This window comes from Podarcis vaucheri (genome assembly GCF_965113315.1).
Source record: "Podarcis vaucheri genome assembly, contig: SUPER_1_unloc_1, whole genome shotgun sequence".
NCBI classification, from domain to species: domain Eukaryota; kingdom Metazoa; phylum Chordata; class Lepidosauria; order Squamata; family Lacertidae; genus Podarcis; species Podarcis vaucheri.
Window position 1 is genome coordinate 924,747 of NW_028118828.1, and position 16,640 is coordinate 941,386.

Below are 16,640 nucleotides of genomic sequence, written 5' to 3' on the forward strand. Positions count from 1 at the left end.
AGCATTGGGTACCACCTATTATCATCATTGCAATCGTAGTGAATTCACTTGAGAATACGAGCTTGCTGGATCGCAAACTGCAATGGTTTCTGCCTGAAAGACTCTGGTTGGCTTCCCAACACGTTGGGTTGCCATGATGACATCATGGACTTGCCCCCAATCCACCAAGGCGCCACGGGCTGCAACTGGGGTGAAATATCAGCCATTGTAAGAAACACTCCAATATACCAACCCAGGGGACTGAGAAATGCATTCCTCATATGGAAATGATCCATCTCGTCTCCAGGAGTGACATGTTGTGTTCGCCAATCTGTTGCCTCCCTCCTTCCCTCCCCACCTTTTCCCCTCCTGCGTTTCTGTCTCTTTGCTCTCCCCCCACCCACACCTCTCCCCTCCACACACACACATTCTCTCTCTCTCTCTCTCCTTCTTTTCCTGTCTTTTGGCACGGGCACTTTCATCTCCTCCCTCGGGGATTTGAGATGTCACTGCAGGAAGTGCTTGTCTGCCTCTCAGGCAGCGGCAGAGCCCTGTGGCTTTGACAAACCTCATTTAATTGGGAGGAAGCCAGGAGGGTTTGAAAGAACTGAAACATCCACGAAACTCCTTTTATCAGGCATAATTTAAACTCTGCATGGAAAAAAACCTATATGTATAAAGAAAAGTCAACTCCCCCCCCACCCTGCTGAGAGTCCTCCCCTCCTCCTCCTCGGCCTCCCCCCCCCCCCCGGCAAAGGCAGGCTCCTATGAGATTCCATCTTTTCAATTTTCCAAAAGTGTCAAAGTAGATTTGTGCTCTGCGGCTGGTTGGGTAGAAAGGGGATGCAGTTCTCTCCCTTGCTCTATACACAGAGAGAGGCGGGGAGGGGGGAGAGAGAGAGAGATAGGAGGTGGGGGGGGGAGTCCCATCACACATGTGGACCTTGTTCTGTGCATGCAACAACTTTGTTTAATTCCGCCCATGAATCTCATGGTCTTTGTTGGCTTCTGCTCAGACTGTGACATGCCTCCAAAGTCAAAATCATTTATTTCCCACCCGCCAACCCACCCACAACCCGGGCCCGATAACAAGACGGGAAAAGCCTGTCAAGAGCTGTTTTCGTACGCAAAGAATATTGCGTCCCCGTCTGTGAGGTCCAGCTTTAATTCTCTCTGAGGTATTTCTACTGCTGTCAGTTATCACTTTAATGGAGGCAGAGGAGTCCTAGGCTCCCTTGGTGGTCTTGATCATGGCCCTGAGAGGGACCCCTTCCGAGGTAGCCAAGACTGGAGTGATGGTAGAGAAAATAGAGGCATGCCAGACAGAAGGGGACCTCATCTAGAGTTCCATGGTGACTGAATTTTGTGAAGACTTCCATCCAGACAAGCGATTTGGCCATCACTTACGTGAATTTGAGGGACGGGGAGGCCCACCCCAAGAAGAGAAATGGAGACGAGGTGGTCCAGGCATACTTTCCCCCCTGACCACAGAGAATTCAATGAGGGAGATAGCAGAGGTCCAAACCGTGGACCCCTTGGCCCTTGGGAGGGATGGAGACCTTCAGACGAGAGATTTCCTCATGAGCCTGAGGACTATGGACCAAACAAAGATGGCGATCAAAACGATAAAAGTGAAATTGTAGGAGTCAATTGTAGGAGTCAAATTTCAGACTATGGACTGGAAATTCAAAAAGTTTGCTTCTTGTCGCCTTTCGCTGGGGAGGGGACCCCAGAGGGCCGCCGAAAATAATGAATATAGTTGGGCGATAATGCAGCCCTGATTAACACCTGATCCCACTTTGAATGGTTCACTTTGAGAGCCACTGTTATCTGCGATTGTTGCTGTCATATTATTATAGGAACATGCAAGCCCACTCACCACTACAAGGTGAGTGAGGCTGCTGCGACAGCCCACACCAGCAACCGGAGTCCTCCACCCAGAGGACCCAGAGCAGCAGAGGCATGTGCCAGGGAGCACATGGACAGGCAAATGGGCTCCTAGCTACTCTGAGCCGGAGTGGAAAGGAGTAGTTTTTGTGCCCCTCCCCCTGGGCCTTTCGTCCTTGGCAGAGGCCAACCGGAGCAACCCCTAGGTTAAGGTTACCAGACGTCCCCATTTCCTGGGGACAGTCCCTGTTTCTACAAATCAGTCCCCATACTAACTCCATTGAAGTTGAAAAGTGTCCCTGGATTCGTTGAAAAAAATCTGGTAGCCTTATAGGTGTCAATGTCTGCAAAAGCCTTAGAAAGTAGACATTTTCCTGACAAGAAAGCTTCCCAGAAAGCACCGACGGCCTTCTGGCGGTTCCCTCGCTGCGAGAAGCCAAGTTACAGGGAACCAGGCAGAGGGCCTTCTCGGTAGTGGCGCCCGCCCTGTGGAACGCCCTCCCTTCAGATGTGAAGGAAATAAGCAGCTATCCTATCTTTAAAAGACATCTGAAGGCAGCCCTGTTTAGGGAAGCTTTGAATGTTCGATGTACAGTGGTACCTCGGGTTAAGTACTTAATTCGTTCTGGAGGTCCATTCCTAACCTGAAACTGTTCTTAACCTGAAGCACCACTTTAGCTAATGGGGCCTCCCGCTGCCGCTGCGCAGCTGGAGCACAATTTCTGTTCTCATCCTGAAGCAAAGTTCTTAACTCGAGGTACTATTTCTGGGTTAGCGGAGTCTGTAACCTGAAGCGTATGTAACCTGAAGCGTATGTAACCCGAGGTACCACTGTATTACAGTATTATTATTATTATTATTATTATTATTATTATTATTATTATTATTATCCCATGCGCAGGGAGATTTCTTTTTAACTCTGGATACTTTTTGGTGCCTTCCTCAGCTTGGTGCCTTCCAGATGTTGCTAAACTCCAACTTCCCTCAGCCCCAGCCAACACTGTCAGTGGTCATGGATGCTAGGAGTTGTAGTCAGTGTTTTTCCCCCCAGCTTTCCCCCCCAGTTTTTTCCCCATTGCAGGCCAGCAGTTCCCCCGCTCCCCGCTTCTTGCCTTTATAAACTTCTGAGAAGCCCAAAATGAACATTTCAAGTCAAAACAGAAGCTGGTCAGCATGTGTGAGTCTACACTTTTTTTTAGATCAATGACTCCACCTAGCTCCTACCCATGCTGTCTAGATTTGTCATTGCTTCTTGGGAGAAAAGCAATGACAAACCTAGACAGCGTCTTAAAAAGCAGAGACATCACCTTGCAACACAGCCATCGTACAAATGCATGGTTAAAACAAATAGGCCCCCAACTGCCTATGTAGGCTAATAGTCTGACCTCAGTGGGAAAAGATTGAGGATAACTGATTTAGAGGGCAGGAAGTTTTTTTCTATTAAAAGATGCCTGCTTCTTGGGAGAAAAACAATGACAAACCTAGACAGCATCTTAAAAAGTAGAGACATCACCTTGCCGACGAAGGTCCGTATAGTTAACGCTATGGTTTTCCCAGTAGTGATGTATGGAAGTGAAAGCTGGACCATAAAGAAGGCTGATTGCCAAAGAACTGATGCTTTTGAATTATGGTGCTGGAGGAGACTCTTGAGAGTCCCATGGACTGCAAGAAGATCAAACCTCTCCATTCTGAAGGAAATCAGCCCTGAGTGCTCACTGGAAGGACAGATCCTGAAGCTGAGGCTCCAATACTTTGGCCACTTCATGAGAAGAGAAGACTCCCTGGAAAAGACCCTGATGCTGGGAAAGATGGAGGGCACAAGGAGAAGGGGACGACAGAGAATGAGATGGTTGGACAGTGTTCTCAAAGCTACCAGCATGAGTTTGACCAAACTGCGGGAGGCAGTGGAAGACAGGAGGGACTGGCGTGCTCTGGTCCATGGGGTCAAGAAGAGTCGGACACAATTAAACAACTAAATAACAACAACAACAAAAGCTCCTACTCACTCCTAGCCATGACTGGTCAAGCCACAGGGCAGGGCCAATTCTTATTTCCTTTTCCTCAGTCCATCTCCCATGTAGTGGCGGCGAGCTTTAAGCTTTCCAGTCAGGCCTCTACCGCTGCATGTGCGAGGACCCTTATAAGCTGCCCTAGCCATCTGCCTGAATCTAGGAGAACGAGGGTGCTAGGGCGCATTTATTTGACCTGTACCAAAACCAGAAGCAACGCCCAAACCAGCTAGGGAGACAGTTTGCTGTAGTTTTTCACACTTCTGCGGGTGGTGACAGTGGCTGTTGTCAAACTGGCATCTGTTGAGGGCTGCACTGAGCCGCCCAGTGACTTACTGTAACAACGTCATGGTGAATTCCGGCACCTATTTTTCTTGCGAGAAAAGCACTGGTTGTCATTCAACAACATCTGAAGGGCATCTTGTTGAGGCAGTTAGAAAATAGAATGACATACCATCAGAAAGCTGGTGCAGCTGAGAAGGTAAAGAGTTGAAAAAAGGATGACGACATGCTTTCTGTGCTGAGATCCTGTCCCGTGGACAAAGTTTTAGCATTCTCGTTGCCAAGTCTTCAGCTTCAGATTCTCTGCCCAGCCTAAAAAAAACAACAGAGAGAAATAACCAACACCAAAACAAGGCCTTGAGCCATAGGTTTAGCCACAGGAGAGACTCTGCCAACCGGTGCCCGCCAGATGTTTTTGCACTACAACTTCCACCAGCCCAAGACATCATGACTGTGTCAGCTTGGGCAGAAGAAAGCTGTATCAGCTTGAGGAAAGCTATCATGGGGGAACTGGCCAAAGCAGGGCGAAGGTAAAAGGTAAAGGTAAAGGTACCCCTGACCATTAGGTCCAGTCGTGACTGACTCTGAGGTTGTGGTGCTCATCTCGCTTTATTGGCCAAGGGAGCCGGCGTACAGCTTCCGGGTCGTGTGGCCAGCATGACTAAGCTGCTTCTGGCGAACCAGAGCAGCACACGGAAACGCCGTTTATCTTCCTGCTGGAAGTATTTATCTACTTGCACTTTGATGTGCTTTCAAACTGCTAGGTTGGCAGGAGCAGAGACCGAGCAACGGGAGCTCACCCCGTTGTGGGGATTCGAACCGCCAACCTTCTGATCGGCGAGTCCAAGGCTCTGTGGTTTAACCCACAGCGCCACCCGCATCCCTTTGGGCGAAGGTATAGATAGAGAAATTTGAAAAATTGTGTGTTAACAACTCAGCCACAGAATTATGCCAGTTAAAGGTATATAAATGGGTCAATATATTTTGCATCTCCTCCAAATTTATTCCAAGTTAGGGACCTAACTGCTGGAGAATGCTATAGACTCATTTCCAGAGAAAGCTTTTTCCTCCCTCCTCCAAAGCCATCCATTGTGAAGCAAAATCACTACTTTGCAAGCAAAGGATTTAAATACATGGGAAGGACCAATAGCAGACTAATGCAATGCATATTGCTTTTGTTACCATTAAATCTTGGCTTCAAATTGCAATGGTCATACTTGGGTCCAGTCCAACATTGTCCCCACTCACCCCAAACCTAAGAATAAATGTGTACATTGGATTGAACAGCCAGGATTCTTTCCAAGCTGCACACAATTCTTTTACTAAATTTCTGGTTATGAAATGAAGACCCAGACCAAAAAGTATAATGTTCTGGTAAGAATAGACAATACTGAATACTCTGAAGGTAAAGACCAACGAGGGTAGTGATAGGTTATCCGACCTCTCCTTAATAACTGGGTGACAAATAGCTTGTTTTGCTTTGAGTCAAATGCTGAACTTAGGAAACTGATTACATCATTTGGGGGAATGATGAGGTAGGAAAGGCACAATAACCTGGGGGTAGGGGAGTTGATGGACGTGGGTGGCGCTGTGGGTTAAACCACAGAGCCTAGGACTTGCCGATCAGAAGGTCGGCGGTTCAAATCCCTGCGACGGGGTGAGCTCCCGTTGCTCGGTCCTTGCTCCTGCCAAACTAGCAGTTTGAAAGCACATCAAAGTGCAAGTAGATAAATAGGTACCACTCCGGCAGGAAGGTAAACGGTGTTTCCATGCGCTGCTCTGGTTCACCAGAAGCGGCTTAGTCATGCTGGCCACATGACCCGGAAGCTGTATTGGCCAGCTCCCTTGCCCAATAAAGCGAGACGAGCGCCACAACCCCAGAGTCAGCCACGACTGGACCTAATGGTCAGGGGTCCCTTTACCTTTAACTTTAGGGGAGTTGAATGATGGTTGAATAGGAGGTGGCAGACTTAATGCTTAGTACCCCAAGTAAAATCTCTACACCAAAGTGAGGGCACATACTAGTAAGGGTTTGTAGATAGAGACAACCACTTATATTAAATCAGTTGATGCCCTTTAACTGAAAAGGGTATTCCTGATATTCCTCATTGCCTTGCTCCTTGCAATGAGAGGGCCAGTCCTGGCCAACGCACAAGTACATGCAACTCCAAATAATCCTGCAAGAGAGTGGAGGCATTTATCTGTCTACCAAAACTAAGCCAAAGCCTCTCTGGGGAGGCTTATAAGGGAGCAAAGTCACCCTGGGTTGGGTTTTTTGGCGCGGGGAGGAGTGGAGGGACAAACCTGTTAAATTTGTGACATGTTCTGTTAACTTTGCCAGAAAAGTTAAGCATGGAAACTTTGTTGTGTCATTACGGCATTAAAAGGGGAGCGGGGTGTTTTTAACCGCCCCGTTAATCATTTCATCATACGCGAAGAATGTTCTTCAGATGCTCCATAGATCTGACATCAGAACGTTTTATTATATAAGCGCTCTGACTTCCTAGCCGAAACACTGTTGAGCCACTGACATTCAGTGTGGACAGACCAATGGTCTGATGTAAATCACTTTCATGTCACAAAGTTGTGCGGTTCCCCTCTCTACTCCCCACAGCTATGTCTGCGTGGGCGGGGGGGGGGGGCGGTGCAGTGCCAAGTGGCTGACTCCTGGGGAACATGACAGTTTGGAGTGTAGGAAGCAAAACAGAAGAAGAAGACGAAAACGCCGCCAAGCAAACAAAAACAGTGCCCTGCGTTTTATAGCATTTAATTTGCTTGCTTATTCAGAGCGTCAGGTGGCCTGTTAGAGCCCCGGCTGCTGTGTCTCTCCTCACACCCTCCCCAGCCGGGCATTTCCCTTCCAAATGACATCACGCCGCTGGGATCTGCTCACTTTCATTCTTAGCTTGGAGCCCCAACCAAAACATACCCATAAAACGAACTGGGCTCGGAGCGTGAATATCTCATGTCAGCTGCCAACGCCTTTTGAGGAGAGGGGAGGTAGCGGGGGACGAGAAGAAGTGGGAGCCATTTACACGGGCATAGAGGAATATTTTCTGATCTTCTCATGAACCGGGTGCCTTCTCCACTTCAAATGCTTTTATGCGTGTCTACATACTTGCGCATGCGTATGGGACACGGGTGGCGCTGTGGGTTAAACCACAGAGCCTAGGACTTGCCGATCAGAAGGTTGGCAGTTTGAATCCCCACGACGGGGTGAGCTCCCGTTGCTCAGTCCCTGCTCCTGCCAAACTAGCAGTTTGAAAGCACGCCAGTGCAAGTAGATAAATAGGTACTGCTCCGGCAGGAAGGTAAACTGCGTTCCCGTGCGCTGCTCTGGTTCGCCAGAAGCGGCTTAGTCATGCTGGCCACATGACCCGGAAGCTGTACACCGGCTCCCTCGGCCAATAAAGCAAGACGAGTGCCGCAACCCCAGAGTCGGTCACGACTGGACCTAATGGTCAGGGGTCCTTTTACCTTTACCTTACGTACTTGCGCAAAAGGTAGAAACATGTGGGGGGTGTACATCAAGGCTGCCTCCGCTCTTCAACCGTCCAACAAAGATGGGTGAAAGTTCGTGGGTGGGCATGAAAAAAAGACAAAAATCCCTGGACTTGAGCGGTCGCCGGCCAAGCAGCATGGTCCCAATGCACAAGGCTGAAGGAAGTTCCCATGTCCAGACGCACAACCTGGAACCTAGGAAGTTGCCTTGATATGAGTCAGTCCATTGGCCCATCTACTTGAGGTCCGTCCACACTGACTGGCAGGATTTTGTGCAGAAGTTTTGTTTGAAAACTATTGTCAACAAACGGGACGTGGGTGGCGCTGTGGGTTCAACCAGAGAGCCTAGGTTCGAATCCCCCGCGACGGGGTGAGCTCCTGTTGCTCAGTCCCTGCTCCTGCCAACCTAGCAGTTTGAAAGCACCTCAAAGTGCAAGTAGATAAATAGGTACCGCTCCGGCAGGAAGGTAAACGGCGTTTCCGTGTGCTGCTCTGGTTCGCCAGAAGCAGCTTAGTCATGCTGGCCACACGACCCAGAATTGTAGAGTTGGAAGGGAACTTGAGGGTCATCCCAACCATCTGCAATGCAGGAATTTCTGACCCCAACCCCTTGAGATGTGTGTATTTAGTAAGCATTGGGCAAGCTGGTAAGTATTTCAGCCTGGGTTTTTACAGAGTGACTACTATAAGCTCAGAGACCTATTGCTTAAAACTGATGACTTGTCGTGAAATGGTTCACTTGCGGCTGCTTAGGTAGTTCATGCAAATAGCCCAATAATGATGCCTTTTTTCTTGGAATCTGCTGCTTCCACAGACTACTTTGGAGTTGCCTTATTCTGACTCCAAGTCTGGAGTTAAAAGCTTGCATATAAAAACAAACAGACCCTAAGGGAAAGCATGATAACGCTGTCATAGGTAGTTTACCTGTCACAGATCATTCCGAGCCTCCGAGGGTTGCTGGCGAAGAACCTCTCTGGAAAGTTAATATGCGATCACCAGATTAAACAAAACCCAGGGAAACAGTCCAAACCATGCACTTAGCTTTTCAAATCCTGCTCTAAAATTTGCTGTTGGTGTATTTATAAAGCTACATTGCTTCTATAAAGCATGAGTACTGGTATAAAGTGATTCTGTAGAGCTCTTTACCCATTTGCTAAAGAATATAGGCACCGACGCTTGAATTTTCTTTTTTTCTTTTTTTAAGAATACAGATTCTGCAACCAGGACTCCCAAATTCCGCAACTGAAACAGGGTATGTGGGTACAAGCGACTGGGTTGGGATTGCCGAAATAGTGGAAGGCAGACAGGGAGATGTAACAGGAGCCATGAAAACCAGCTGATATCTATGTGTGACCATCTGTTTTCTCACATGACCTGCTACAACTGTACAGGGAGGCACAAAATCCGCAATCTGTCACTGCCTTACAGTGTCTCATTGAAGAGATACAACTTTCCCTAGATTAAGATAGGCAGGAGTCTTAAGCCCTCTCTTTTTCTTGGCCGTTGCTCTGTCCACTCTTCTGAATAACTGGAGTCTCACCCACCCCTTTATCCTTTTGGCACTGCTCCTGTGGACTAGATGCACCACTCAGAGATTTTAAAAATACTTCACAGGGTTGTTGAGCTCCCTGGGAGAAAAATATGGCATATAAATGAACAATAAGTAAATAATCAGTAATAAAATACAGTGGTACCTCGGGTTACATACACTTCAGGCTACATACGCTTCAGGTTACAGACTCCGCTAATCCAGAAATAGTGCTTCAGGTTAAGAACTTTGCTTCAGGATGAGAACAGAAATTGTGCTCCGGCGGTGTGGCAGCAGCAGGAGGCACCATTACCTAAAGTGGTGCTTCAGGTTAAGAACAGTTTCAGGTTAAGTACGGACCTCCGGAACGAATTAAATACTTAACCCGAGATACCACTGTACAGTAATATTAATTGTTTTTGTATACCAGTTAGAAATTTTAAAATCTTAAGTGGTTTAGAAATTCTGATCAAGAGATGTCATGTTATCCTGGGCTAGACATTGCCCTTGCCATCGGTTACCAACATCTTTGCGGCGAGTTTCGTGCACACTCAAACACGCTCACACACGGCGCTCTATTACAACTCAAAGTGTTAATCAAGGGTATCATGGTGAGTTTCCCTGTCAGCAATCCACATCAATGGCAGTTGCCGAGATAGAGAGGAGAATTCACAGCGTGTAACAACACTTAGGCAGGCTTTAAAGACTTTCCTAGACAATTTGAAAAGGATTCTTTTCCCTAAACTACACTTGCGCTAACCTCAACCCCGGTACCAGCGGAAAACATTCCACTTCTGTATCATGCTACTGTGGAAAACCTGGCTGATACTGTTTGTTCTCCACCGGTCCAGTCAGTCAGGGCAAACACTGCGGAGGAGGTGGAAAGCCTTCAAAGAACTTCCCCACCCCACCCCAAGGCCCAGAAAAATAGCCTTTGGGTGAAGGGTGGCATAGGACAGTGTTTTTCAACAACTGTTCCGCGGCACACTAGTGTGTCGCGAGATGTTGCCTGGTGTGCCGTGGGAAAAATTAAAAAATTCGAAAGATTTTTTTTAAGTCAAATTTTCGATTGGGGCGCCGTCCCCGGAGGGAGGCGGGCGAGTCGGGCGGTGAGATGCGGAGCGGCGGCGGCGAGGAGAGGCCGCCCAGCGCGGGGCTCTCGCCGTCTGCCTGCCTGGCTGCCTGCGAGCTCGGCGGGCAGCGCCTCCGTCCGCAGCGCCCGCCTTGCGGCTCTCATTCCCTGCCCCTGCCAAAGCTCACCCAGCCAAGCCGCGCTCTCCTTCCTGCCTCGCTTTGCTGCCTCCTCCCCCCCACCCCCAAAGCTTGGAGGTTCCCCGGCGCCGGCCCGCAGGTTTGACCCCCTTCTCACACCTGTTCGCGCTCCTTGCACGGAAAGGGGCGGATGGGGAGGAACGGGGCTCGCCGCTGCCTCCGCTCGCCCTCCCCCCTCCTTTGTGCGTCCCTCCCGGCGTGACGCTGCGCGCTGACGTCACGGGGCTGTAACGTGGTGTGCCTCAAGATTTTTTTCATGAGACAAGTGTGCTTTTGCCCAAAAAAGGTTGGGAAACACTGGCCTAGGAATTTCATGAGCAAATAAGTAAATAAATAAATAGTCTCCTTGCCTTTGTCAGTATTTACAATATATAGGTAAAAGGTAAAGGACTCCTGGACAGCTAAGTCCAGCCAAAGGCGACTATGGGGTTGTGGCACTCATCTCGCTTTCAGGCTGAGGGAGCTGGTGTTTGTCCACAGACAGCTTTCTGGGTCATGTGGCCAGCAGGACTAAACCACTTCTGGCGCAATAGGACATCGTTACGGAAACCAGAGTGCACAGAAACTCCATTTACCTTCCCGCCGCAGCAGTACCTATTTATCTACTTGCACTGGTGTGATTTCAAACTGCTAGGTTGACAGGAGCTGGGACAGAGCAATGGGAGTTCACCCTATCGCGGGGATTCGAACCGCTGAGCTTCTGGTGGGCAAGCCCTAGAGGCTCAGTGGTTTAGACCCTGGCACCACCCGTGTCCCTTTACTTTTTACAATTTATAAATAATTGCAATAAATAAACTGTTGGTTTCCCTCCCAAAGCCTATCTGGGTGTTTCTGCACTCCATTCAAGCCAAGGCTGGCCCAAGACATTTTGCCACCTGAGACCCCCCTCTCCACATACTGAAGCCAGCTGGACTGGCAGCTGAATTGTCCTTTTATCTTGGCAACGTTGACATCCTCCACTTCACCTGAAGGCATCAGGCTAACTTAGGGGGCACACACCAAGCTATATGGCACACATATCTCTCTGTCCTCTGACATCTCACAAATCCCAGCATCCACAGCCTCACTTTACCTAATAAGACAGTGGCCTTGATTCATATTTTCACCACTCTGGACTCTTGCTAAAAAATATTTTTTTAAAAAAAGCCTAACAGAGGTGTTATAATTGTCACCATGCCCATGCCTTTCTATAATTTCAGTGCCAATAAACATGTTGACTTGCAGTATATGAATGTGTGTATGAGGGGAGGAGGGAAGGAGGGACAAGAGAAAACTGGTGCTTTGATTACAATGACAATAAGATTCCCTTGGAGCTCTCTAATGTAATTGAAGTAGCTCTTTCGTAACCGCCAGAATGCAAGACGCTGTGACTACTGATTAGAGATAAGTGATAAAAATAATAATTCCCAGACTGGGTGGATGACTTAAAGCTGTAAGTTGAAAATGACTGATATGAAAGCACATCACACCTCTGGCATTTGTAAATATTCGCTGGAATGGGGCGGAGGTGTGCCGATAGCTCCCTCTCTGTGTGTAAAGCATGGATCTTCAAAGGGTAAGGTTCATTACTGACAACTCCTGACCTAGGATTAAAAGAAGAGTCATGTAAGGTCGCTGAGCATCACAGTGCTCAGGGAGATGGCCAAACCCGTAGACAGCTATATAAAGGTAAAGGGACCCCTGGCCATTAGGTCCAGTCATGACTGACTCTGGGGTTGCGGTGCTCATCCCACTTTATTGGCTGAGGGAGCCGGTGTACGGCTTCTGGGTCATGTGGCCAGCATGACTAAGCCACTTCTGGCAAACTAGAGCAGCGCACGGAAACACCGTTTACCTTCCTGCCGGAGCGGTACCTATTTATCTACTTGTGACGTGCTTTCAAACTGCTAGGTTGGCAGGAGCAGGGACTGAGCAACAGGAGCTCACCCCGTCGCGGGGATTCGAACCGCTGACCTTCTGATCGGCAAGTCCTAGGTTCTGTGGTTTAACCCACAGTGCCACCCGTGTCCCAGATAGCTATATAATCCTGCCAATTGTTCAGGAAATAGTTGTTGCATGTTAGGCGCAGGTGTCTGGTAGGGTGTTTGGTCTGATGGACATTTGGTGGCATGGGCTCCTATCTCCTTTTGCATTTGGGAACTTTGAAAAGAAACCCCTCTGCATTTCCAGCTCTCTTGCATGTTACTTGCCCTTCTTTCCTATGGGGCAGGGTCTGCGTAGGTATAGCATAGCATAGGCAGGGACCCTGAACTTAATCTTGAGGGATTTGGTGCAAGATGCAAGTGTTGTTTAGCCCATTGGGAGCAGTGACCATAGTGCTTTTAAACAAAATGTACATGTAAACAGCCATTTGCCAAGAAACCCCAACATGGTCAGATTTGACTTCAAAAGAGGAAACTTATCAAAAATTAGGGGATTAGTTAAAAAGGAAATTGAAAGGTAAAGTCAGGAGGGTCAAATCATTCCAAAATATGTGAGAGCTGTTTAAAGAACAATATTAGAAGTTCAAGTGGAGTTTATAAATGCAGATCAGGAAAGGTACCACAAGAGTCAAGAGCAGTGATGATCAAACTCGGCCCTCCAGCTGTTTTGGGACTACAACTCCCATCATCCCTAGCTAACAGGACCAAGTGGTCAGGGATGATGGGAGTTGTAGTCCCAAAACAGCTGGAGGGCCAAATTTGGCCATCACTGGTCAAGAGGATGACAGCGTGGTTAGCTAGCAGAGTCAAAGAAACTATCAGAGGCAAGAAGTCTTCCTTTGAAAAATTAAAAAGACAAAAAAGAACAGAAATTTTGGTAAAAGATGTGCAAGCAGACAGAAAGGCATGTTAAAAAAATATATTGCGGAATACATTGCTAAAAGCATTAAGATCAACAACAAGAAACTCTCAAAAAAATTAGTAGCAGGGAGGCAGTTGGGCCCTGGATGACGAGAGAGTCAAAGGTATGCTAAAGGAGGATAAGGAGACTGCAGAGAATCTAAACAAATTCTTTACATCTGTCTTTACAATGGATGATATAGGGCAGATCTCAGTGTCTGAACTAACTCCTGCAGGAAGGGAGTTTGAGAAACCTAGGAAGATAGTAGTGAGGAGAGACGAAGTTCTAGGACTCATAGACAAAATAAAAACTGACAAATCACCAGGTTCATATGGTATCCACCTGAGAGTTCTCAAATAACTCAAAAGTGAAATTGCTAAAAATATGTGACTTGTCCCTAAGCTCAATTTCCATGCCCAAGGACTAGAAAATAACCAAAGCAACACCTATTGTTAAAAGGGGATCTTGGGGGGGGGGTCCTTAATGAGAAACTTGGGGGGAATGTATTGTTAAAGATAAAAGTAACCAAGTAGAAACACAATGACAAACCTAGACAGCATCTTAAGAAGCAGAGACATCACCTTGCCAACAAAGGTCCGTATAGTTAAAGCTATGGTTTTCCCAGTAGTGATGTATGGCAGTGAGAGCTGGACAATAAAGAAGGCTGATCGCCGAATAATTGATGCTTTTGAATTATGGTGCTGGAGGAGACTCTTGAGAGTCCCATGGACTGCAAGAAGATCACACCTCTCCATTCTTAAGGAAATCAGCCCTTAGTGCTCACTGGAAGGACAGATCCTGAAGCTGAGGCTCCAATACTTTGGCCACCTCATGAGAAAAGAAGTCTCCCTGGAAAAGACCCTGATGTTGGGAAAGATGGAGGGCACAAGGAGAAGGGGACGACAGAGGACAAGATGGTTGGATAGTGTTCTCGAAGCTACCAGCATGAGTTTGACCAAACTGCGGGAGACAGTGGAAGACAGAAGTGCCTGGCGTGCTCTGGTCCATGGGGTCACGAAGAGTCGGACATGACTAAAAGACTAAACAACAACAAAAATATATGAGAACAAGCCTTGCTGAAGCAAAGTCAGCATGGTTTCTGCAAGGGCCAGTCCTTTCTCATGAACCTTTAAGAGTTCCTTGAGACTCTCAATCAACATACAGAGGTGATCAGTTTGACATTGTGTACTTGAATGCCTTAAGCACCATTTGAACCCAATGCAATTCAAACAGCCCACCTATTCTCAGGATTGCAGATGCAAACATTTACACGCCAGGTGGCAGATCCAAAGTCTTGCAGTAGCATTGGGAGCGATTACCTGGCTATGCATCTACACTGATCTGCCTATCTGTCTGTCACATTTGCAGCCCAACCTTCCATCAAGGTGAGCCTGCCATTTGTCAAATCTGCAAAGCTGCTGGATGTGAGTTGGGATTGATCTGATTTATGGCTTGGATGCATGTTTGAGCAATCACTTGGCTGCTTTGATGCTGAGTGTCAAACACTGCATGGATCTATTAAGTCCACATATATTGCGTGAACTCCCTTAATCAGATCCTGTTTACATAGCACAAACTTGGCTAATTTTTGCCTTGAGAATGACTGTGTAAGGAGATTAGAGTTGGCGTACAATGACTTGCCCCACAATGGGTTTCATGGCTGAGTGGGAAGGGAACTGACCCTGAATTTCCCACATCTGAACTTTGAACTATTTATCTTAAATTACAGAGGCTGAAGGCACTCTCAGTTTGTCAGTGCAGAAGACGACTCTGCCAATAAGGGTTCCTCCAGGCTGTGGTGGAGACAGCAAACTCCCTTGTTGATCCACACACACACACAGCAGCTATGATTACTTTTAGATCTAAAAGCTCCTATGACAAGGAAGATTTGCCTTCATTTTAGAATTCTGTTTCTTTCAGCCCCGTAGAGATGTATTCTTTTAAAGGAATCAACCAAACTGGGAAAGGGAAGAAAAAGCTTTCAAAATATTAAAATGCACATTCCAGATCTTGGACGTCATTTATCGAACAAATGCATTCTGTTGTTTGGCAAGACTGCGCTTCTTGTTTCTTGCTTCCATCTGCTGGCAGAAAGTGAAAAAGCAAGAGGCCTTAAAAATAAAATAAAAATAAAGCTCCTGTGCTTTAGAGTAAGGGACAGGGTCTTCCCATTTTCCAAAGGCTGTTTCTAGACACAGTATATGGACATTTTGTAGGCAGAGTTTTGAATGCATATGAAGTCTGCATGTGGACTTCAGAGGCGCACTCTCACATTGCCCGTCAACTGAGCAGCGCTGAGAATAAGCCCTTTTGAAAGATGACGAAAGATGAAGAGGTAAAATCAGTTATGATTAAATGGGCACAAGATGTGGGTCACAACGTTATGATGGAAGATTGGGAAAAATTATGGAAAACTGACTTAAAATTTACAGATTGTTCCCTACTGAAGGAGAATTACATGAAGATGATGTACAGATGGTACACGACACCAGTGCAGTTAGGGAAAATGTACAAAACTAGTTCAAATATATGTTGGAAGTGTAAGGAAAAGGAGGGGACATTATATCATATGTGGTGGGATTGTAAGGTAATTAAAAAATTTTGGGAAATGATATACAACGAATTGAAGAAAATGTTCCATTTAACATTTGTTAAAAAACCTGAAGCATTTTTATTAGGGATTGTAGGGAAAGATCTGCCAAAAAAGCTGAAAAATACCTTCATGTATGCGACAACGGCCGCAAGAGTGTTAATAGCACAAGGATGGAAGACTGAAGAAACCCCAACTAAAGAATCATGGCAAGAAAAATTGATGGACTATGCAGAACTGGCAAAACTGACATACAAACTACGGGACAAGGATAACTGTAACTTTAAAGATGAATGGGAACCTTTCAAAGTATTTGGAGATGCAACAAAGTGAACTGGACTCCTTGGCTGGTTTTGAATAAACATTCACAATCTTTTTATTGATAATCAGCTAAATAGTTTGAGGATCTATACAACTGTGTAACATGCAGAAAACAGCATTTTTAGAGAAATCAAAGACTGGAACTGAGGGAAGTCGGGGGTGGGAGTGGGTGGGTTCTGTGGGGGGAGAGAGGAAAAATGGGGGGGGTAAGGATGATATGCTCCTGGATAATATGTTTTGTTTTAATTTTGAATAAAAAGTTATTTTTAAAAAAGAGAGAGAATAAGCCCTTTTGAAGTCACCACCTGATGTCATAATGACAACGATTCACAAGTGATTGTTGGCTCATGGGTGGCTGACTGAGGTAAAGATCTGGCCCACCAACCAGCTCTAGCTCCCCATCCCTAGGAAGAGGGGACCTGAGGGACTTCCATAGGGAGAGTCTCAG

General features: G+C 46.9%; 1 protein-coding gene across 1 annotated transcript in view; it reads right to left on the reverse strand.

Moving 5' to 3' along the window:
* CDK15 (cyclin dependent kinase 15) overlaps positions 1-16,640 on the reverse strand; it is a 67,498-nt gene that overhangs the window by 12,420 nt on the left and 38,438 nt on the right. Inside the window, 2 exon segments of the mRNA XM_082242375.1 lie at positions 4,330-4,469; positions 8,583-8,631. Of these exon segments, the coding sequence (XP_082098501.1) occupies positions 4,330-4,469; positions 8,583-8,631 (189 nt within the window).